This window comes from Hypanus sabinus, chromosome 10 (assembly GCF_030144855.1).
Source record: "Hypanus sabinus isolate sHypSab1 chromosome 10, sHypSab1.hap1, whole genome shotgun sequence".
Taxonomy (NCBI): domain Eukaryota; kingdom Metazoa; phylum Chordata; class Chondrichthyes; order Myliobatiformes; family Dasyatidae; genus Hypanus; species Hypanus sabinus.
The window spans coordinates 131,856,584-131,873,982 of NC_082715.1; the positions used below are offsets into that span (position 1 = coordinate 131,856,584).

General features: G+C 41.8%; 1 protein-coding gene across 6 annotated transcripts in view; it reads right to left on the reverse strand.

Moving 5' to 3' along the window:
- sobpa (sine oculis binding protein homolog (Drosophila) a) overlaps positions 1–17,399 on the reverse strand; it is a 310,007-nt gene that overhangs the window by 62,922 nt on the left and 229,686 nt on the right. For 4 of the 6 annotated variants that reach the window (XM_059983000.1, XM_059982996.1, XM_059982997.1 and 1 more), the window contains one exon: positions 2,616–2,636. The exons of the other annotated variants lie outside the window; for them this stretch is intronic. In XM_059983000.1, coding sequence (XP_059838983.1) covers positions 2,616–2,636 — 21 coding nt within the window. The remainder of the gene's footprint in view (positions 1–2,615; positions 2,637–17,399) is intronic. 6 annotated transcript variants of the gene reach the window in all.

Consider the following 17,399-nt stretch of genomic DNA (forward strand, 5'->3'; position numbering starts at 1 on the left):
TCTTTTGCAACAGAAATGTTTGCAAAGCAGAATAATTTTCCGGTGGCACAGCTATGAAGCTAGTACAGCGGCTGCACCAGAGACCTGAGTTTAATCTAGATTTGATTTAAAGATACAGCACAGTAACGGGGTCCTTCCCTCTCAACGAGCCCGCACCACCCAATTTCACCCATGACCAATTAACGTACAACCTTTGGAAAGTGGGAGGAAGCCCACGGGTCAGAGGGAGAACGTACAAGCTCCTTACAGGCAGAGGTGGGAATTGAGCCCTCGTCGCTGGTGCTGTAACAGTGTGACAGTAACCGTGCTGCCCCTCCGTTGACATCTGAAGTTTGAGCTGGTTACCTCCGGATGCTTGTGTCTTTCCACATCATAAAAAACATGCGGGTTGGTCGATTAATTGGCCACTGTAAATTATCCTCTGGTGTATAGGTGAGAGTTAGAATCTGGGGAATTGATAACAATGTGTGGAGAATGCAAAACTGGACTGAACTGTAGGCTAATGTAAGTGGGGTTGGGGATTGATCGCCAGTATGGACTTGATGGGCTGAAAGGCCTGTTTCCCACTGTATCTCTCTATTAATAAATACACTGGATTCCAGTTAATCAGGCCGTCGTTCAATCGGGGCAGATACTTATTCGAGACAACTCTTAAAGAACAAAAACTAATCGAGAAAATAGTCACCTTTCCGGCTGTCAGCTTCACCCCACCCCCTCCGGTCATCTCCTATCATTTCGCATTTTTCCCTCCCCCTCCTACTTTCAAATCTCTTACTATCTTTCCTTTCAGTTAGTCCTGACGAAGGGTCTCAGCCCAAAACATCAACAGCGCTTCTCCCTATAGATGCTGCCTGATCTGCTACGTTCCACCAGCATTTTGTGTGTGTTGCAGGATTCCCTTTGTTTACTTTGGACACTGCTGAGACAGGGGACTGTTGCCAAACAGCTTCTAACTAGCATCAGGTACATGCACTTGTGTGGTCATTGGACACTACACCATGCTTACAACCAACAGTTTTTAAATACTGTCAGTTGTGAGTGCTTGTGTTTGAAAAGCAGTGATTTTTGTCACTTATTTAAGGAGTAAGACCAATTCAGAACTGTTTCACTCACTGTGGATTCAAGCATTCAGGGCTTGGAGATGCCAGGAATGGTAGGGAGTGAAAATGAAACAATTTCACTACTTCAACAAGTTAGGACCTATGAAGAACTTGAAGGTATCATCTTGAATGTTACAATGGAAAATCGTCAAAAATAGTATGAAGGCAGTCTATCATCTAAAGTAGGTGTCTGCGCTGATCTTGTTAATTTACAATCAATCTAAAGAACATGGCCGTGTACCTTCAGCTCTCACCTGTGGCTCCAAGTTGCTGTTTGCATGAGACAGCAGCCACACCCTGGTATCACTTGGACAGGCAGGCTACACCAGACCCTGGTGAGATAGGAACATGCCTGACCTAGTTTGCAAGGTCAGCACTGGCAGGCTGGATCTACAGATCTACAGTCTGATCCAACAGCCAGGAAGGCAGTTCTGCAACGCTCTGTGGAGAGCAAAGGGCACAACGAGGCACAGAAGAAGGTACGATCACCCACTGCAACTAAAGAAGATCCCGGTTGTGACAACCTTCGTTCCACTAGACCCAGACTTCTGAGGTGGAGACAGTGGAACTATTCCAGTGCAATGGCTTTTTCACTTGAAAAACTCTCCCATGTGGATTTCTTATCATCATCAGACATGATGGACAACCACCAAACCTACCTTCGGATCTAATACACAGTTTTATCGAACTGTAGTAGTGTTGATATTGTTATAATTTGTTCTGCATTTCATTTAAATACATAATGTGTATGCAGTTAAACAGTAGTTTGTCTTTTTTATACCTTTTTAACTCCTTCAATGAAACTTCAGCTAATTGGGGCAGCCGTTTAATTGGGCCAAATGTACTGGTCCCAGTTAAGTGGAATCCACTGTATTTGGAACTCTCCTCAATTCACCAAATACACAGAGGAAGGATATAAAAGCAAAACATAGAGCAGAGATGTTGCATGCACCAAGATGATGGCAGACTTCCTTGTTATAGTTTTGTGCTAATGACCTCATCATTGATCCTTGGCAAATTCCTGACCACTGAAACTGGCTGCCAAGTATCTGCAATGTCACAATCACCGACAATCATGAAGTTTTCCTCGTAACATAAACATATTACCCACAAAGGCATAGGCTTTAAACAACATTATCAATTGAAATGCTGCTCTCTTAAAAAGGGGGGAGAGAAGCTAAGAGTGTTGATTTCAGGCAATTTAAACTGTGAGGCAGAATTCAAGAAATTTGCAGACGCTATTCAAAGCCAGAGATTAAATTTCATCCTTATTATTCATGCTCACTCGTCTACGTATAATGCAATTTTTATATACTATTATATAGGTTACCAACAATTGAAGGAAAAGGTGAAATTATAACATCTGAGAAGCGAAATAGCTAATTGTGCTGTCAATGCTGCAGATGTTTGACAAGTGGGTACAATCAGGGAATTACTGTGCCATTCTGAAGCAGGATTATAAAGAAATTAAAATAGTAAATATATTCTATTATAATAATAAAAAAAGATTCTTACTGTTGTGTCTTTTATTCTATCCTAAAAAAAAGAAAAGAAAAAAAGTTTTAATAACAAATGCAATCAACTTTACTGCTTAATAGATTTCAAAGTAATGTTAGAACTTGCTGAACTGAATTTTGACAATTTAAATCTTTTGTTGAGTTAGCAAGTTTGTGTTGAAATCAACGTGTTGCGTTGGAATGCATTACTGTATACAGAACACTGTTAGGGTTGTGCAGCCATGATTTATGCTCATGCCAGGGTGAGTGTATGCTACGAGGGGTGATTGATAAGTTTGTGGCCTAAGGTAGAAGGGGGTCAATTTTAGAAAGCCTAGCACATTTTTCAACATAGTCCCCTCCTACATTTACACACACACACAGTCCAGCGGTCGTGGAGTATACAAATCCTGGACCTTCATTAAGTGTTCACAGCAGGAGTGATTGATAAGTTTGTGGCCTAAGGTAGAAGGAGATGGATTATACAGCTCTTGTTACATGCACATGCAGTTCAACTCTTTGAGTGATTATGCAGAAAGTTTGAAGTTAATAACTCATCAGTTAATAACTCAACAGGGGTGATTGATAAGTTTGTGGCCTAGGGTGGAAGGAGATGAGTTACTAACTTCAAACTTTCTGCATTATCACTCAAAGAGTTGAACTGCATGTGCATGTAACGAGAGCTGTATAACTCATCTCCTTCTACCTTGGGCCACGAACTTATCAATCACTCATCTGTGGACACTTTCTGGAGGTTCAAGATCCGTATGCTCCACAACCGCTGGACTAAGTGTGTAAATGTAGGAGGGGACTATGTTGAAAAATAAATGTGCTAGGAGCTAGATAGGTATCTTATGGATAGGGGAATCAAGGGATATGGGGACAAGGCAGGAACCGGGTATTGATGGTAATTGATCAGCCATGATCTCAAAATGGCAGTGCAGGCTCAAGGGGCCGAATGGTCTACTTCTACACCTATTGTCTATTGTTTTCTAAAATTGACTCCTTCTACCTTAGGCCACAAACATATCAATCACCCCTTGTATATTGTTCTTTAAAACATTTAAATCTTTGCTTCTGGCTATTTCTTGTAAAATAGCATAGTACTAACTGCAATGCCTAGTGTGGTACTGAATCATACAAACTGGAATGCTCCCAGACTCAATGTCTGTTGTGCTGAGTTGGTCAAGCAATGGTGATATCGTTGATTTACTGGCTAAGGTAATAAAACTATCATCGAAAAGGGTAAGATTACTTATCTTGATCATCATCCATTGAGAAAGCAGATGCAGGTCTGCGTGGAGCCAAGACTGGTCTGGGCTGTGCTGTGAACTGTCCTCTCTCCTCTTACCCCCTCCTGGCATGATAGCATGCTACCACCACCCAGCATTACAAGAATATTTGCCTGCTTCCCTGAGATCAGTAAGACTGCTAATGCCACTTAACTGTATCCAAACAAGAATAATAATCGATTGAAAAAATGGATAAACAACAAGATATTGTTGGACAAGGTGGGGGGGGGGTGGGCAGAGAAAGTCAGAACCAAAAGAGTACTACACACAAAATGCTGGAGGAACTATGCAGGTCAGGCAGCATCTACGGAGAAGAGTAAACAGTCGACGTTTCAGGCCGAGACCCTTCATAAGGACTGGAAAGAGAGGTGAGAAGTCAAAATAAGGTGGTGGGGGGGGGGGGTGGGAGGGGAGGAAGAAGTAGAAGTTAGTGGGTGAAACTGGGACTGGAGGAGGGGTGAAGTAAAGAGCTGGGAAGTTGGTGAAAGAGATACAGGGCTGGAGAAGAATAGGAGAGGACAGAGGGCCACAGGAGAAAGGGAAAGTCGAAGAGGGAGGTGATGGGCAGGTAGGGAGATAAGGTGAGAGAGGGAAATGGGAATGGGGGAGTGGTGAAGGAGAAGGAAGGGGTGGGCATTTACTGGAAGCTGGATAAATTGATGTTCATGTCATCAGGTTGGAGGCTATCCAGACTGAATATAAGGTGTTGCTCCAACCCGTCAGTCCGTGGCCTCATCGCAGCAAAAGAGGCCACATTCAGTGTTGGTTACACCATTATAAGAAAGGTGCCGAGGCCTTGGTGCGTGTGCAGAAGAGGTTGACCTGGATGCTGCTTGGATTAGAGAATACGTGCCATGAGGAGAGGTTGGACAAACCAGGGTTGTTTTCCCTGGAGCAGTGGAGGTTGAGGGGAGATCTTATAGTAATTTGTAAGATTATGAGAGGCATAGATGGGGTAAACAGTTGCTATCTTTTCCCCCAAGATACAAGTGTCTGATACTACAGGGCATGTACTTAGGCTGAGAGTGTTAAGGTTCAAACAAGATCGTGGGGCAAGGTTTCTGTACACAGAGTGGTGGGTACCTGGAATACACTGTCGGGGTGGTAGTGGAGGCAAATATGATACAGGCATTTATAGGAGGTTCTTAGAAGAGCATATGAATGTGCAGAAAATGGAGGAACATCATGTAGGCAGAAGGGATTAGTTTAGTTGGGCATTTAATTACTAGTTTAATTAGTCCAATACAACATCGTGCTCTGACGGGCCGGTTCCTCTGCTACATTGCTGTATTGTGAGAAGTAAATATAATCACACTAATATGGATCAAACACGAGGAAATCTGCAGATGCTGGAAATTCGAGCAACACATACAAAATACTCGTGGAACGCAGCAGGTCGGGCAGCATCTATAGGGAGAAGCACTGTCGACGTTTCGGGCCGAGACCCTTCAGCAGGACTGGCGAAGGGTCTCGGCCCGAAACATCGACAGTGCTTCTCCATATGGATGCTGCCTGGCCTGCTGCGTTCCACCAGCATCTTGTGTGTGTTACACTAATATGGACCCTTGGCTCTATGGAAAACTGGTGCAAATTTGATTTGGATGCTCTTAGCTAAGTATATTTGCTTTCCTCAGTGAGGAACTCCCTTGAACACCATGATATTTATATGTAATCTTTATATTAAAATGTTCATAGTTCAAGCAAATTCAGAGGTTTCCAATAATTATCACCAAGAAGATAGATGATTTAAGCTGGTAGGTTACAAAACGTTACCATCATAACTGAGGATTGCAAACTACGTGGAGAAACTCTAGTCTGGCACCCTTGGAACTTGACTGGTGCCAGACGAAAGAAAATGCAGACCACAGGAATTGTCCCAAATTATTTTACTCTGAGCAGCAGCAGTGTTCTTTAAATATAAACACTCCCCGGGTTTGCCATGGGCTCACAGAACTGTCTGTAACCCAAGTTTCTGTTGGCTGAAATCACAGAAGTTACCCTAGTGGGTGAATTTGTTACTGATTCATACAAATACTAATTAACCTTTGGTCTTAGATTGAATCAGTTATTTAGTACAGGTCTGGACTAAACTCCGTCTGGGCCACAGGCGTTTCTCAGCTAAAGGTTCTAAACCTGCATTTCAATTTGCACTTGCATGTTCCTCTGATGTCGCACAAAAGCCACTAGGAGAAATACATCACGTGCAGTTGGCCCTCCTTATCTGCAGGGGATTGGTTCCGGGATCCCCTGGAAATAATCACAATCATGATTGAAAATAAAGTGGAAGTAATAAAGCGAACGGAAAGAGGTGAAATGCCATCGGTCATCGGAAAAGCGTTAGGCTACAGCCGGTCAACGATCGGAACAACTTTAATGGAGCATGTGAAAAGCCCTGCACCAATGAAAGCTACAATTATCACTAAGCAATGTAGTGGTTTAATTATTGAAATACATGCGTTTCTTATGTGTTTTATATGAATAGAAAGGTGAAATGTATACTATATACTAAGACAAATGTTTGACTAATTGACACTAAGTAATACTGGACGTACCTGTTCTGACTTCAAATCCAACTTAAAGACGGACTCAGGAACGGAACTCGTTCACAACCTGGGGACTGTTTGTACTTTTAAATCATCTCTAGATTATTTATAGTACCTAATACAATGTAAATGCTATATAAATAGTTGTTATACTGTATTATTTAGGGAATAACAACAAGAAAAAAAGTCTGTATGTGCTCAAACAATGAGTGCTGGAGAGAGAACTTGCAGGGTTTTCCTGTTGGTTGAATCCACGCATGCGGAACCCGCGGATAAGGAGGGCCCACTGTACCTGAAACTCCGCCCCACTGCTTACACAGTTATGTATTGTGGCAAAGTAGAAAAAAAAATCTTCAAAACTGACAGCACACGTACCTTTTCTCTTGTTTGACCACACATGCAATTTGTTTTGCATGTAATACTGGCTGTGGAATCCACAAGTGTGCATATTTTTAAGTTTTAAACATAGTGATATTAAATTAAAGTGCATTAAAGTGCATTTAATTCTGTTATCCAGTGCAGCTCTTTCTGATGCTCTCCCACATGTAAAATGCTCAAGGAAAAGCCTTCACTAACAAGGGCAATGACCTATGGAAATGGAGAAGAGACCCCAAAGAGACTGTGACACAATCAGTGTTGTTGCAAACAGGCACCTTCTCAAGCCAGTCCCACAATTTGGACTGATCTGACTCCACCTTCTCTTTCCCTTCCATGCTTAACAGGAATCTATCTTAAAAGTATATCAAAACTTTCTTTCATTGCCCTTTGAAGAAGAGTTCCTCTGCTCCAGTCAGCCAAATTCGATCCTGACCTCCAATGCGGTCTCTGAAGAATTTGCACATTCTTGCAGTAACCACATGGGTGTTCTCCCACATCCAAAGACACGCTGGCTGGTGGGCTAATTGATTACTGTTTGCCCTTAGTGTGGGTGGGTTTTAGGAGAATCAGGAGATCAGGGGTGGGGATGAAGGGGGATGGGCAAGTGAGAGAGACTAGGTCAGAGTGAAAATGAATAAGAGAAAGAGATTACTCCATGACTTAGCATAAACTCAACAGGCTGAATGGTTTCAAACATCCTGCATGCATCAAGAGTGTGCAACGATCAGATTTTTATAAGTTTCAGACAGATCCTCTTCTCAACGCCTGTGGCTTGACAACAATGCAGAGAATGCAGCCTCTTTACCTTTGGCTTCTCTCTTTCTCTCTCTCTTTACCTATTTTTCCTTTCCTCAGTCATATTTTTTGCTTTCTTCCAGTCTCTTGAGGAGATGGCAAATGAAAATGTGGTGTGCAAAAGAAAGGAGTTTGAAGTTTTGGATAATACTTTGAAGTTTTGGAGTAAAATGCGGTGTAATGCTCTCTTCAGTCATGACCTCAGCAGAGGTGATGCAGCACAAGTAATTCAGTTAGGGACTGTATAATCCTAATTCAACCCAGCATCATAGATCAGAGCAAAAACACTAAATAAATTTCAGTTTTTTTATGGACTACCATGGTCTTCATGGAAAACAATCTTTGAAGACATAGGAGACACTCGAGGAAGCACTTCAATGATTATATTGTGGAATAAAATAGTTAATGTAATTGTTTGATCTCCTTGTGCATGGGAGCTATCAACTTCGGAGGACAGAAACAATCTTTTGAAGGATGGTGTGCGGAAGTATTGCAGCCAAATGTTCATAGATTTATACATTTTGAACAAACATACATAAAGCAAACTTAACACGTCACAAACTTAAATTGGTTATTGAAAGAATGAGGCGAATACAGAAGATGAAAGGCAGCTGCCTGCCTTTAAAGGTAGCTGGTGGGATTGCTCTGCTACTGGAGAGGGGAGACTGCTTTTTGATCGCTGGTGGGATCGCCCTGCCACAGAAAGGGGAGACTGCCTTTTGATCGCTGGTGGGATCACTTTGTTACGGAAAAGGAGAGACTGCCTTTGATCAATGGTGGGATCACTTTGTTATGGAAAAGGGGAAGACTACCTTTTGATCGCTGGTGGGATTGCTCTGCTGCCAGAGAGTTAAAGGTCGGCCACTGTGCCCGGAGTACATTACCCAGGATTTCTGTGTTTTCGATATGGACTTGGACTATGGACTTTTTACAGCCTTCTAGTTTTTCTATATTTCAAGTTTTTCAACTGATCTTTCTTGTTTTTTTGTGTGTAGGGGAGGGGAATTTGGAGGTTGATGTGCCTGTTCTGTTTTTGTTTGTTTTTTTGTGTGGGGAGGAGGGATTTAGGGGTTGATGATCGCGCTACCGTTCTTTTCTTTCTTGATTTTGTGCCTATCCAGAGAAGAATTTCACAGTTGCATACTTTGATAATAAATGAACCTTCAGAAGATGCAACTGATATATCAAAATTAAGATAGTAAAATCCTCTTCAGAGAAAAAATATAAATATATTAATATAGATATAAGAATGTAAATGTATTTCATTGATTACTGAGCAGCATTACTGAACCCTCCATCCCTCTCCCACTGATCACTTTTGTTCATTGTGCATTGCCACTTTAACATAAATAGGTAGGGGAAATATCATAATTTAAATTCACTTGTGTTTGAGATTCAAAAATAGATTCTAGATTCAATTAGAGCTGCTAAAAATAATATACAAAAAATGATTGCAAAGCTTCCACTGAGTCAATGATCTGCTACACCGCTGCCCGATTCACTTCAATTCCAACCTCACTACTCGTGCTATAGGTTTGTGACATGCTAGAGTTGTTTTTTTTCTTTATTTAAAATGTATTAACCTCTGATTATTTTTGACTGCCAAGTTTCCACAAACTATTCTTCAAAAGATTTTTTTTGTCCCCTCTAATTGAAATTTCTCATGCACAGTGAGATAAATTATCAGTCGTCACTCATCCTGAGTTGCCATGGTTACAGTAGGTCCAAGTTGTGGCTTCTGTCTTGCGTACAGCAAGTCTGTCTAGTAAAGCAGAGTTGTGATCACCACGTTCTTGCAAATTTAACCCATGTTCATTAAACTAACACTGAATATATTGTTCTGAATCTTCTATTGGTAGTCAGTCTTTATAAAATGTCACAAATTGGCAAAATAACATGTAATCAGCTAATCCCTTGGAAAACTAATAACTTAAGGGGCAAATAATAAAACACCCAAATCATTATAGCTGTTGAGTTCATTAATTTCAGTGCTGATTAATTTATAAATTTAATAAATTAAATTTTTGCAAGGGCACAAAGAAAACTATTTTGAAACTTAAATTACTTAATGCAGTTAAGATTTTCTTGAAGTAGAATTTGTGAATTATCATTAAAGATTAAAAATGAGCTTTACTTGTCATATATGCTGTGCATTGAAACATACAATGAAATGTGCTATTTGCATCAATGACTAACACAATTTGAGGATGTACTGGGGATAGACTGCAAGTGTCACCATGCTTCCAGCACTAACACAGCATTCCCACAACTTCTCAAATATCGATTAACATGTCTCTAGAGTGAGGGTTTCGATGGGGTGGAGTTTGTTAGGTGTGTTTAGGAAGGCTGTACTTGATCTGGTATTGGGAAATGAACCTGGTCAGGTGTCAGGTCTCTCAGTGGGAGAGCATTTTTGAAATAGTGATCACAATTCTATCTCCTTTACCATAGCCTTGGAAAGGGATAGGAACAGACAATTTAGGAAAGCATTTGATTGGAGTAAGGGGAATTATGAAGCTATCAGACAGGAACTTGGAAGCATAAATTGGGAACAGATGCTCTCAGGGAAATGTATGGTAGAAATGTGTCAAATGCTCGGGGGATATTTGTGTGGAGTTCTGCATAGGTATGTTCCAATGAGACGTAAAAGATGGTAGGGTACAGAAACCGTGGTGTACAAAGGCTGTTAATAAATCTACTCAAGAAGAAAAGAAGAGCATACGAAAGGTTCAGAAAATGAGGTAATGATAGAGATCTAGAAGATTATAAGGCTAACAGAAAGGAGCTTAAGAATGAAATTAGGAGAGCCAGAAGGGGCCGTGAGAAGGCCTTGGTGGACAGGAGTCAAGAAAACCCTAAGGCATTCTACAAGTATGTGAAGAACACGAGGATAAGACATGAGAGAATAGGACCAATCAAGTGTGATAGTGGAAAAGCGTGTATGGAACCGGAGGAGATAGCAGAAGTACATAATGAATACTTTACTTCATTATTCACTATGGAAAAGGATCTTGGCAATTGTAGGGATGACTTACAGCAGACTGAAAAGCTTGAGCAAGTAGATATTAAGAAAGAGGATGTGCTAGAGCTTTTGGAAAGCATCAAGTTGGTTAAGTCACCTGGACCAGATGAGATGTAACCCAGGCCACTGTGGGAAGTGAGGGAGGAGATTGCTGAGCCTCTGGCAATGATTTTTGTATCATCAATGGGGGTGGGAGAGGTTCTGGAGGATTGGAAGGTTGTGGATGTTGTTCCTATATTCAAGAAAGGGAGTACAGATAGCCCAGGAAATTATAGACCAGTGAGTCTTACTTCAGTGGTTGGTAAGTTGATGGAGAAGATCCTGAGAAGCAGGATTTATGAACATTTGATGAGGCATAATGAGTAGGAATAGTCAGCATGGCCTTGCGAAAGGCAGGTCATACCTTACAATCCTGATTGAATTTTATGAGGATGTGATTAAACACATTGATGATGATTCAGCAGTAGATGTAGTGTATATGGATTTCAGCAAGGCATTTGATAAGGTAACCCAGGCAAGACGTATTGAGAAAGTAAGGAGGCATGGGATCCAAGGGGACCTTGCTTTGTGGATCCAGAACTGGCTTGCCCACAAAAGGCAAAGGGTGGTTGTAGACGGGTCATATTCTGCATGGAGGTTGGTGACCAGTGGTGTATCTCAGGAATGTGTTCAGAGACCCCTACTCTTTGTGATTTTTATAAATAACCTGGTTCAGGAAGTGGAAGGATGGCTTAGTAAATTTGCTCTTGACGTAAAGTTAGGGGATGTTGTGGATAGTGTGGAGGGATGCCAGAAGTTACAGCGGGACATCAAAAGGATGCAAAACTGGGCTGAGAAGTGGCAAAGGGAGTTAAACCCAGATAAGTGTGAGGTGGTTCATTTTGGTAGGTCAAGTATGATGGCAGAATATAGTATTAATGGTAAGACTCTTGGTAGTGAGGAGGATCAGAGGGATCTTGGGGTCTGAATCCATAGGACACTCAAAGCTGCTGCGCAGGGGTTGACTCTGTGGTTAAGAAGGCATACAGTGCATTGGCCTTCATCAGTTGTGAGATCGAGTTTAGGAGCCGAAAGGTAATGTTGTAGCTATAAAGGATCCTGGTCAGACTCCACTTGGAGTACTGTGCTCAGTTCTGGTCACCTCATTACAGGAAGGACAGGGAAACCATAGAAAGGGTGCAGAGGAGATTTACAAGGATGTTGCCTGGATTGGGGAGCATGCCTTATGAGAATGGGTTGAGTAAACTCGGCCTTTTCTCCTTGGAGCGATGGAGGATGAGAGGTGACCTGATAGAGGTGTATAAGATGATGAGAGGCATTGATCATGTGGCTAGTCAGCGGCTTTTTCTATCAGGACTGAAATGGCTAGCATGAGGGCACAGTTTTAAGGTGTTTGGATGTTGGTACAGAGGAGATGTCGGGGGCAGGTTTTTTTTTAAACGCAGAACGTGGTGACTTTTTGGAATGGGCTGCCAGCAATGGTGGTGGAGGCAGATTTGATAGAGACTTTTAAAAGACTCCTGGACAGGTACATGGAGCTTAGAAAAATAGAGGGCACGGTTTTGTGGGCTGAAGGGCCTGTATTGTGTTGTAGGTTTTCTATGTTTCTAACTTACTAACCCGAACGCCTTTGGAATGTGGGAGGGAACCTGGAGCACCCTGAGGAAGCCCACACCATCATGAATAAACTCCTCACAGACAGTGATGGGAACTGAACCCTGATACTGGTGTTGTAAAGTGTTACACTACCACTATGCTACCAGGCCAATCTTTTGGTGAGACCAACATTTGTTTCACAATCTCCTGGACCTTGGAGAAGATGGTGTTAAACTGCTGCAATCTTATGGTGAAGAAATTCCAACTGTGTAATTGGATTTAGAACCAGAAATGACAATGGAATGATAAAATGGGAAAACATTACATAGCTAGATAGATACTTTATTGATTCCAAAGAAAATTACAGCATTACAAATGCACAGATATACAAGTATTAGAAGAGAAGTAAGAAAGAATCAAAATAAGTTACCTCAAAAGGTCTAACAGGAGGAGAGTCATCATTTCCTCGGCTATAGGTTGACTCATTATAGAACCCAATGGCCGAGGGTAAGAATGACCTTATATCGTGCCCTTTGGAGCAGCACAGTTGTCTTAGTCTATTACTAAAAGTGTTCCTCTGTTCAGCCAAGGTGGCATGCAGAGGCTGAGAAACATGGTCCAGAATTGCCAGGTTTTTCTTGGGGTCCTTTGTTCTACCACAGCCTCCAGCGTGTCCAGTTTGACTCATATAACATAGTCAGCTCTTCTGATCAATTTATTGAGCCTGTTGTCAGCACACATGTTGATGCCATTGCCCCAGCACACCACTGCATAGAAGATTGTACTGGTGACAACAGACTGGTAGGAGAGGCCTGCATACTCCAAAGGATCTTAGTCTCCTCAGGAAGTAGAGGTGACTCTGGCCCTTCTTGTACACAGCCTCTGTGTTGGTGTTCCCCTCAAGCTTGTCATCCAGGTGCACCCCCAGGTACCTGTAGGTCCTCATCACATCCATGTCCTCACCATCAATAGTAACAGGGAGCAGTGCAGGCTTCACCTTCCCAAAGTTCATCACCACCTCCTTTGTCTTACTGACGTTGAGCTGCAGATGATTCAGTTGGCACCATTTGACAAAGTCCTCCACCAGGGACCTGTATTCATCCTCCCATCCTCCCTTTATACACCCAACTATTGCTGAGTCATTACAGAATTTCTGCAGATGACATGACTCACTGTTGTATCTAAAGTCTGAGGTATGCAGGGGGAAAGCTACTAAATACTAGTATTGTTGACTGATTTTCCTCAAATTGGTCCCCTCCTCCAAGAACAGTCTGACAGAGGCATAGTGCAAAAGGATGCACGTCTCCACACTCTTAGCTCTTGTGGCAAATGATGCGAGGGCCTAGCCATCTGATTTTGACTAAAGCAAAGTATAGACATTAATATGTGAGGCTCCTTTCTCGATAAGCCAAAACATCAGTTTGTATTTTACACTATAATGATTTGTAAAATTCTGTTTGACAATTTCCTATGGTAGGATTGCCGCTTGGGGTTACTACTCAGTACGCTACAATAACCACATTACATTAGCTTTAAGGCATGTACAAATCATGGTTCCTATTACATTACCGCACATTTCAACTTCCCAGCATTTTCAGCACATAAAACGTACACTGGGCCACTGTGATACTTTTAATTCCCATGTTAAATCCGTGTTAGTATTTCTCAAACTTCATTTCACTCTCAGCAATTCTTGCCTCGCAGGTAAATTGCAGTGTATTGTTGTAGTAAGCAAGCGAGACATTTCTGGACCTTGCCATGGTCTCCAGTATGGGAAGATGGCTCATGTTGCGCCTTTCAGAAGGGCTGCAAGGACAAACCAGAGAACTACAGGCCAGTGAGCCTAACTGTGAGGTTAATTGGAGGGCATTCTGAGATACATGAACTGTCTGCAATTGGAAAGGCAAGGACTGGTTAGGGATTCTCAGCATGGCAGTGTGCTTGAGAAATCATGCGTCTCAAATGCGATTGAGTTTTCTTTTGAAGAGATTACCAAGAGGATTGGCAACAGCAGGACAGTGAACGCTGTTTAGATAGACTTAGGCAAGGCTTTTGATTCGGTCCTTGGTAGAGTGGACCAGAAAATGAAATCACATGAGATCCAGGATGAGCTAGCCAATTGCATACTAAGTAGTCGTGGAGGAAGGAGTTAAAGGTGGCCCGCCTTTAGGCCTGGAAGCCTACAACTAGCATTGTGTGACAGGGTCAGAGATCTGTATTGTGTCCCCATTTATATTGACGATTTCAATGATCAACTGGCAAAGTGGGCAAAGGAATGGCAGATGGAGTTTAACTTAGTCAAGTGCAAGCTGGTGCACTTTCAGAAGTTCTCTCTTTCAATATTTTTATTAATGTATACAAGAATATATAAAAAATAAAAGAGTATATATAAAAAATTGCTAACAGATACAGACAATAGAAAAATTGAACTGTATAGGACTGAGTAACATACGTGTATATAGTACTCCGGTAATGATTACTAATACTGCAAATTTATAAAGAGTATACATTAGGAATTTTATATGTATATATATAAAAACACTTTCAGAAGTTAAACCAAGACAATATGAGGGGCCAGATCCTGGAGAATATTGTAAGTCAAAGGTGGAGTGTAGAACTAAGAGTGCTGGTAGAAACAGATACATACATTTAAGAGAGGCACATGGATGAAAGAAAAATGGGCTATGCAGGTGGAAAGCATTACATTTATTTTAGAGTAGGTTAAAAGAGCGACACAACATTGCGGGCCAAAATGTCTGCACTGTGCTGTACTGTCCTATGTTCTGGAGCAGTAGTTCCCATGGTGGCTGATATTGTCCCCCCCAGGGGTGGTGGGAGTTTCAAAAGAGCAATAAAGATAAAGGGGGCAAGGGGGGTGTGCTCAGTAGCAAGGAGGGCAGCTGAGGGATTACAGGCTTAATTTAATAAATGACTTACTAGCTAGAAGCACTTGATCGTCATTTCCTCATAATTACTCACAATGATCACCTCATCTCTTGCTAACCTACTGTTCTTTTAGACTTTGCTCAGAGCACATTGTATTTGTTGAAAAGTAGTGTGACACTTCTGTATTTGGCAAATCATGAGAAACCCGGACAGAAGAAATCATGTTATTTCTCAGACAAGGCCCACACGACTACTGTTGTATCATTGTTAGCTAGTACGATTCCCATTCTCTAATCATTCTGTGACATAATTCTTGTGAATTAGACAATGGGGTAAAGTTCAGAATCTGCCCTTTCAAATGGTCTTGACTGTATTTCTCCAGATAATGGGCCAATTGAGATATTGCTGCCCCACTTTCTATACCTTCAGGCAGAGAGTGAGGGTTTGCCTGAGCTCTGAAGATGTCATGACCATCTCCTTTACTGATCACGTGCTTGAGGTTGGACTTAAACAAAGGGTGATTGACCATGGTCATTAATCCAATACAAAAGTGTCCGAAGCAGACCAAATGAAAAAAGAATTGACAGAATAGTGTGAAGCATCTGAAATACAGATTTATACCAGCACCAAACAACTAATAGCAGACAACGTTAAAAAGTCGTACAAAAAAGCTGGATGAACTCAGCAGGCTGGGCAGCATCCATTGAAAGAAGCAGTCAACGTTTCAGGTCGAGACCCTTCGTCAGGACTAAAGAAGGAAGGGGCTGGAGCCCTAAGAAGGAGGTTATAAAGAAGGACATATCCGAATGGGAATGAGAGGGAGAGTTGAAGTGAGTGGCAATTGGGAGATCCTGTCCATTCAGATATGTTCATACATGGCCTCCTCTACTGCCATGATGAGGCCAAACTTCAGTTGGAAGAACAACATCTCATTTACCGTCTGGATAGTCTCCAGCCCCTTGGTATGAACATTGAATTCTCCAACTTCCAGTAATTCCCTCCCTCTCCCTTCCCCATCCCACCTCTACTCTGTCTCCTCTTCTAGCTGCCTATCACCTCTCATGACTCTGCCTTCTTCTACTACCCATTGTGCTTTCCCCTTACATTCCTTCACCTCTCCTGCCTATCCCCTCCCTGCTTCCCCTCCCCCACCCCTTGATCCTTCCCCTGATTGGTTTTCCACCCTCTCTCCACCTTCTTTATAGGGCCCCTACCCCCTCCCTCTTTAGTCTTGACGAAGGGTTTCGACCCGAAACGTTGACTGCTTCTTTCAACGGATGCTGCCCGACCTGCTGAGTTCATCCAGCTTTTTTGTACGTCTTGATTTGACCACAGCATTTGCAGTGCACTTTGTGTTCACTAATGTTAAAAAGTTCTTCTTTTTCAAATGAAACCATCCAGGTTCTTTGAACATTTGAAGAGAATACACTCTGATAAAGCAAACAAGAACTTGGCCTATTTTCAGTTACTTTGTAAAAACTTTGAGAAACAGAAAACATTTCAAAACATGTTTGCCAGTGCTTCACAATGAAACAGTGATGACTCACACGCTTCACACACTTCATTGCACACTGCTAAGTATTGAAATCCACATACAACTGGAGAAGAACTGATTCTGTCAGCAGTAAGGCAGGTTCTGAGAACAGTTCTAAGTCACCAGACTAAATAACTAAAGTGATTCTGCTCAGCAACAACTCTGTTCAAAGACGAAGAGGTGAAATGTCTGAGAACGTGGAAGACACATTGTGCAATGTACTTAGGTCAACAGAATTTGCTCTGCAGTTGGATGAGTCAACTTTGCCAAGCAACAACTTTTTGCTACTTGGTTATGTTTGCTTTATAATAGAGAGAAACATGGCTCAAGAGTTGTTATTTACAAGGGCACTAGAAACAGGTTTGAAGGGGGAGTCCCTATTTCAGGTTGCTCATCAACTTTTCAAAGAGAAGGACATTCTTGCTTGTGCAACGGATGGGGGCACCATCAATCACAGGACGCAACCACGGGGTTATTACTTTCCTGAAAAATGCTCTATCTATCTTATTTACCATTCACTGTGTAATTCACAGATAATACCTTGTCACAGAAAACCTAAATGATCGACTGCACAAATCATTAAATAGTTATCTCAGTAGTAAATAAAACCAAGTCTCGTGTGTTCAATTCTTGACTATTTCGAGAGCTTTGTATTGAGAACGATGAACAGTTTGAATGCTTGCTGTTGCACACAGAAGTCAAACAGCTCTCAAAAAAGAAACTGGCCGAGAAACTTTTATGCGCTTTTTGAAACTGT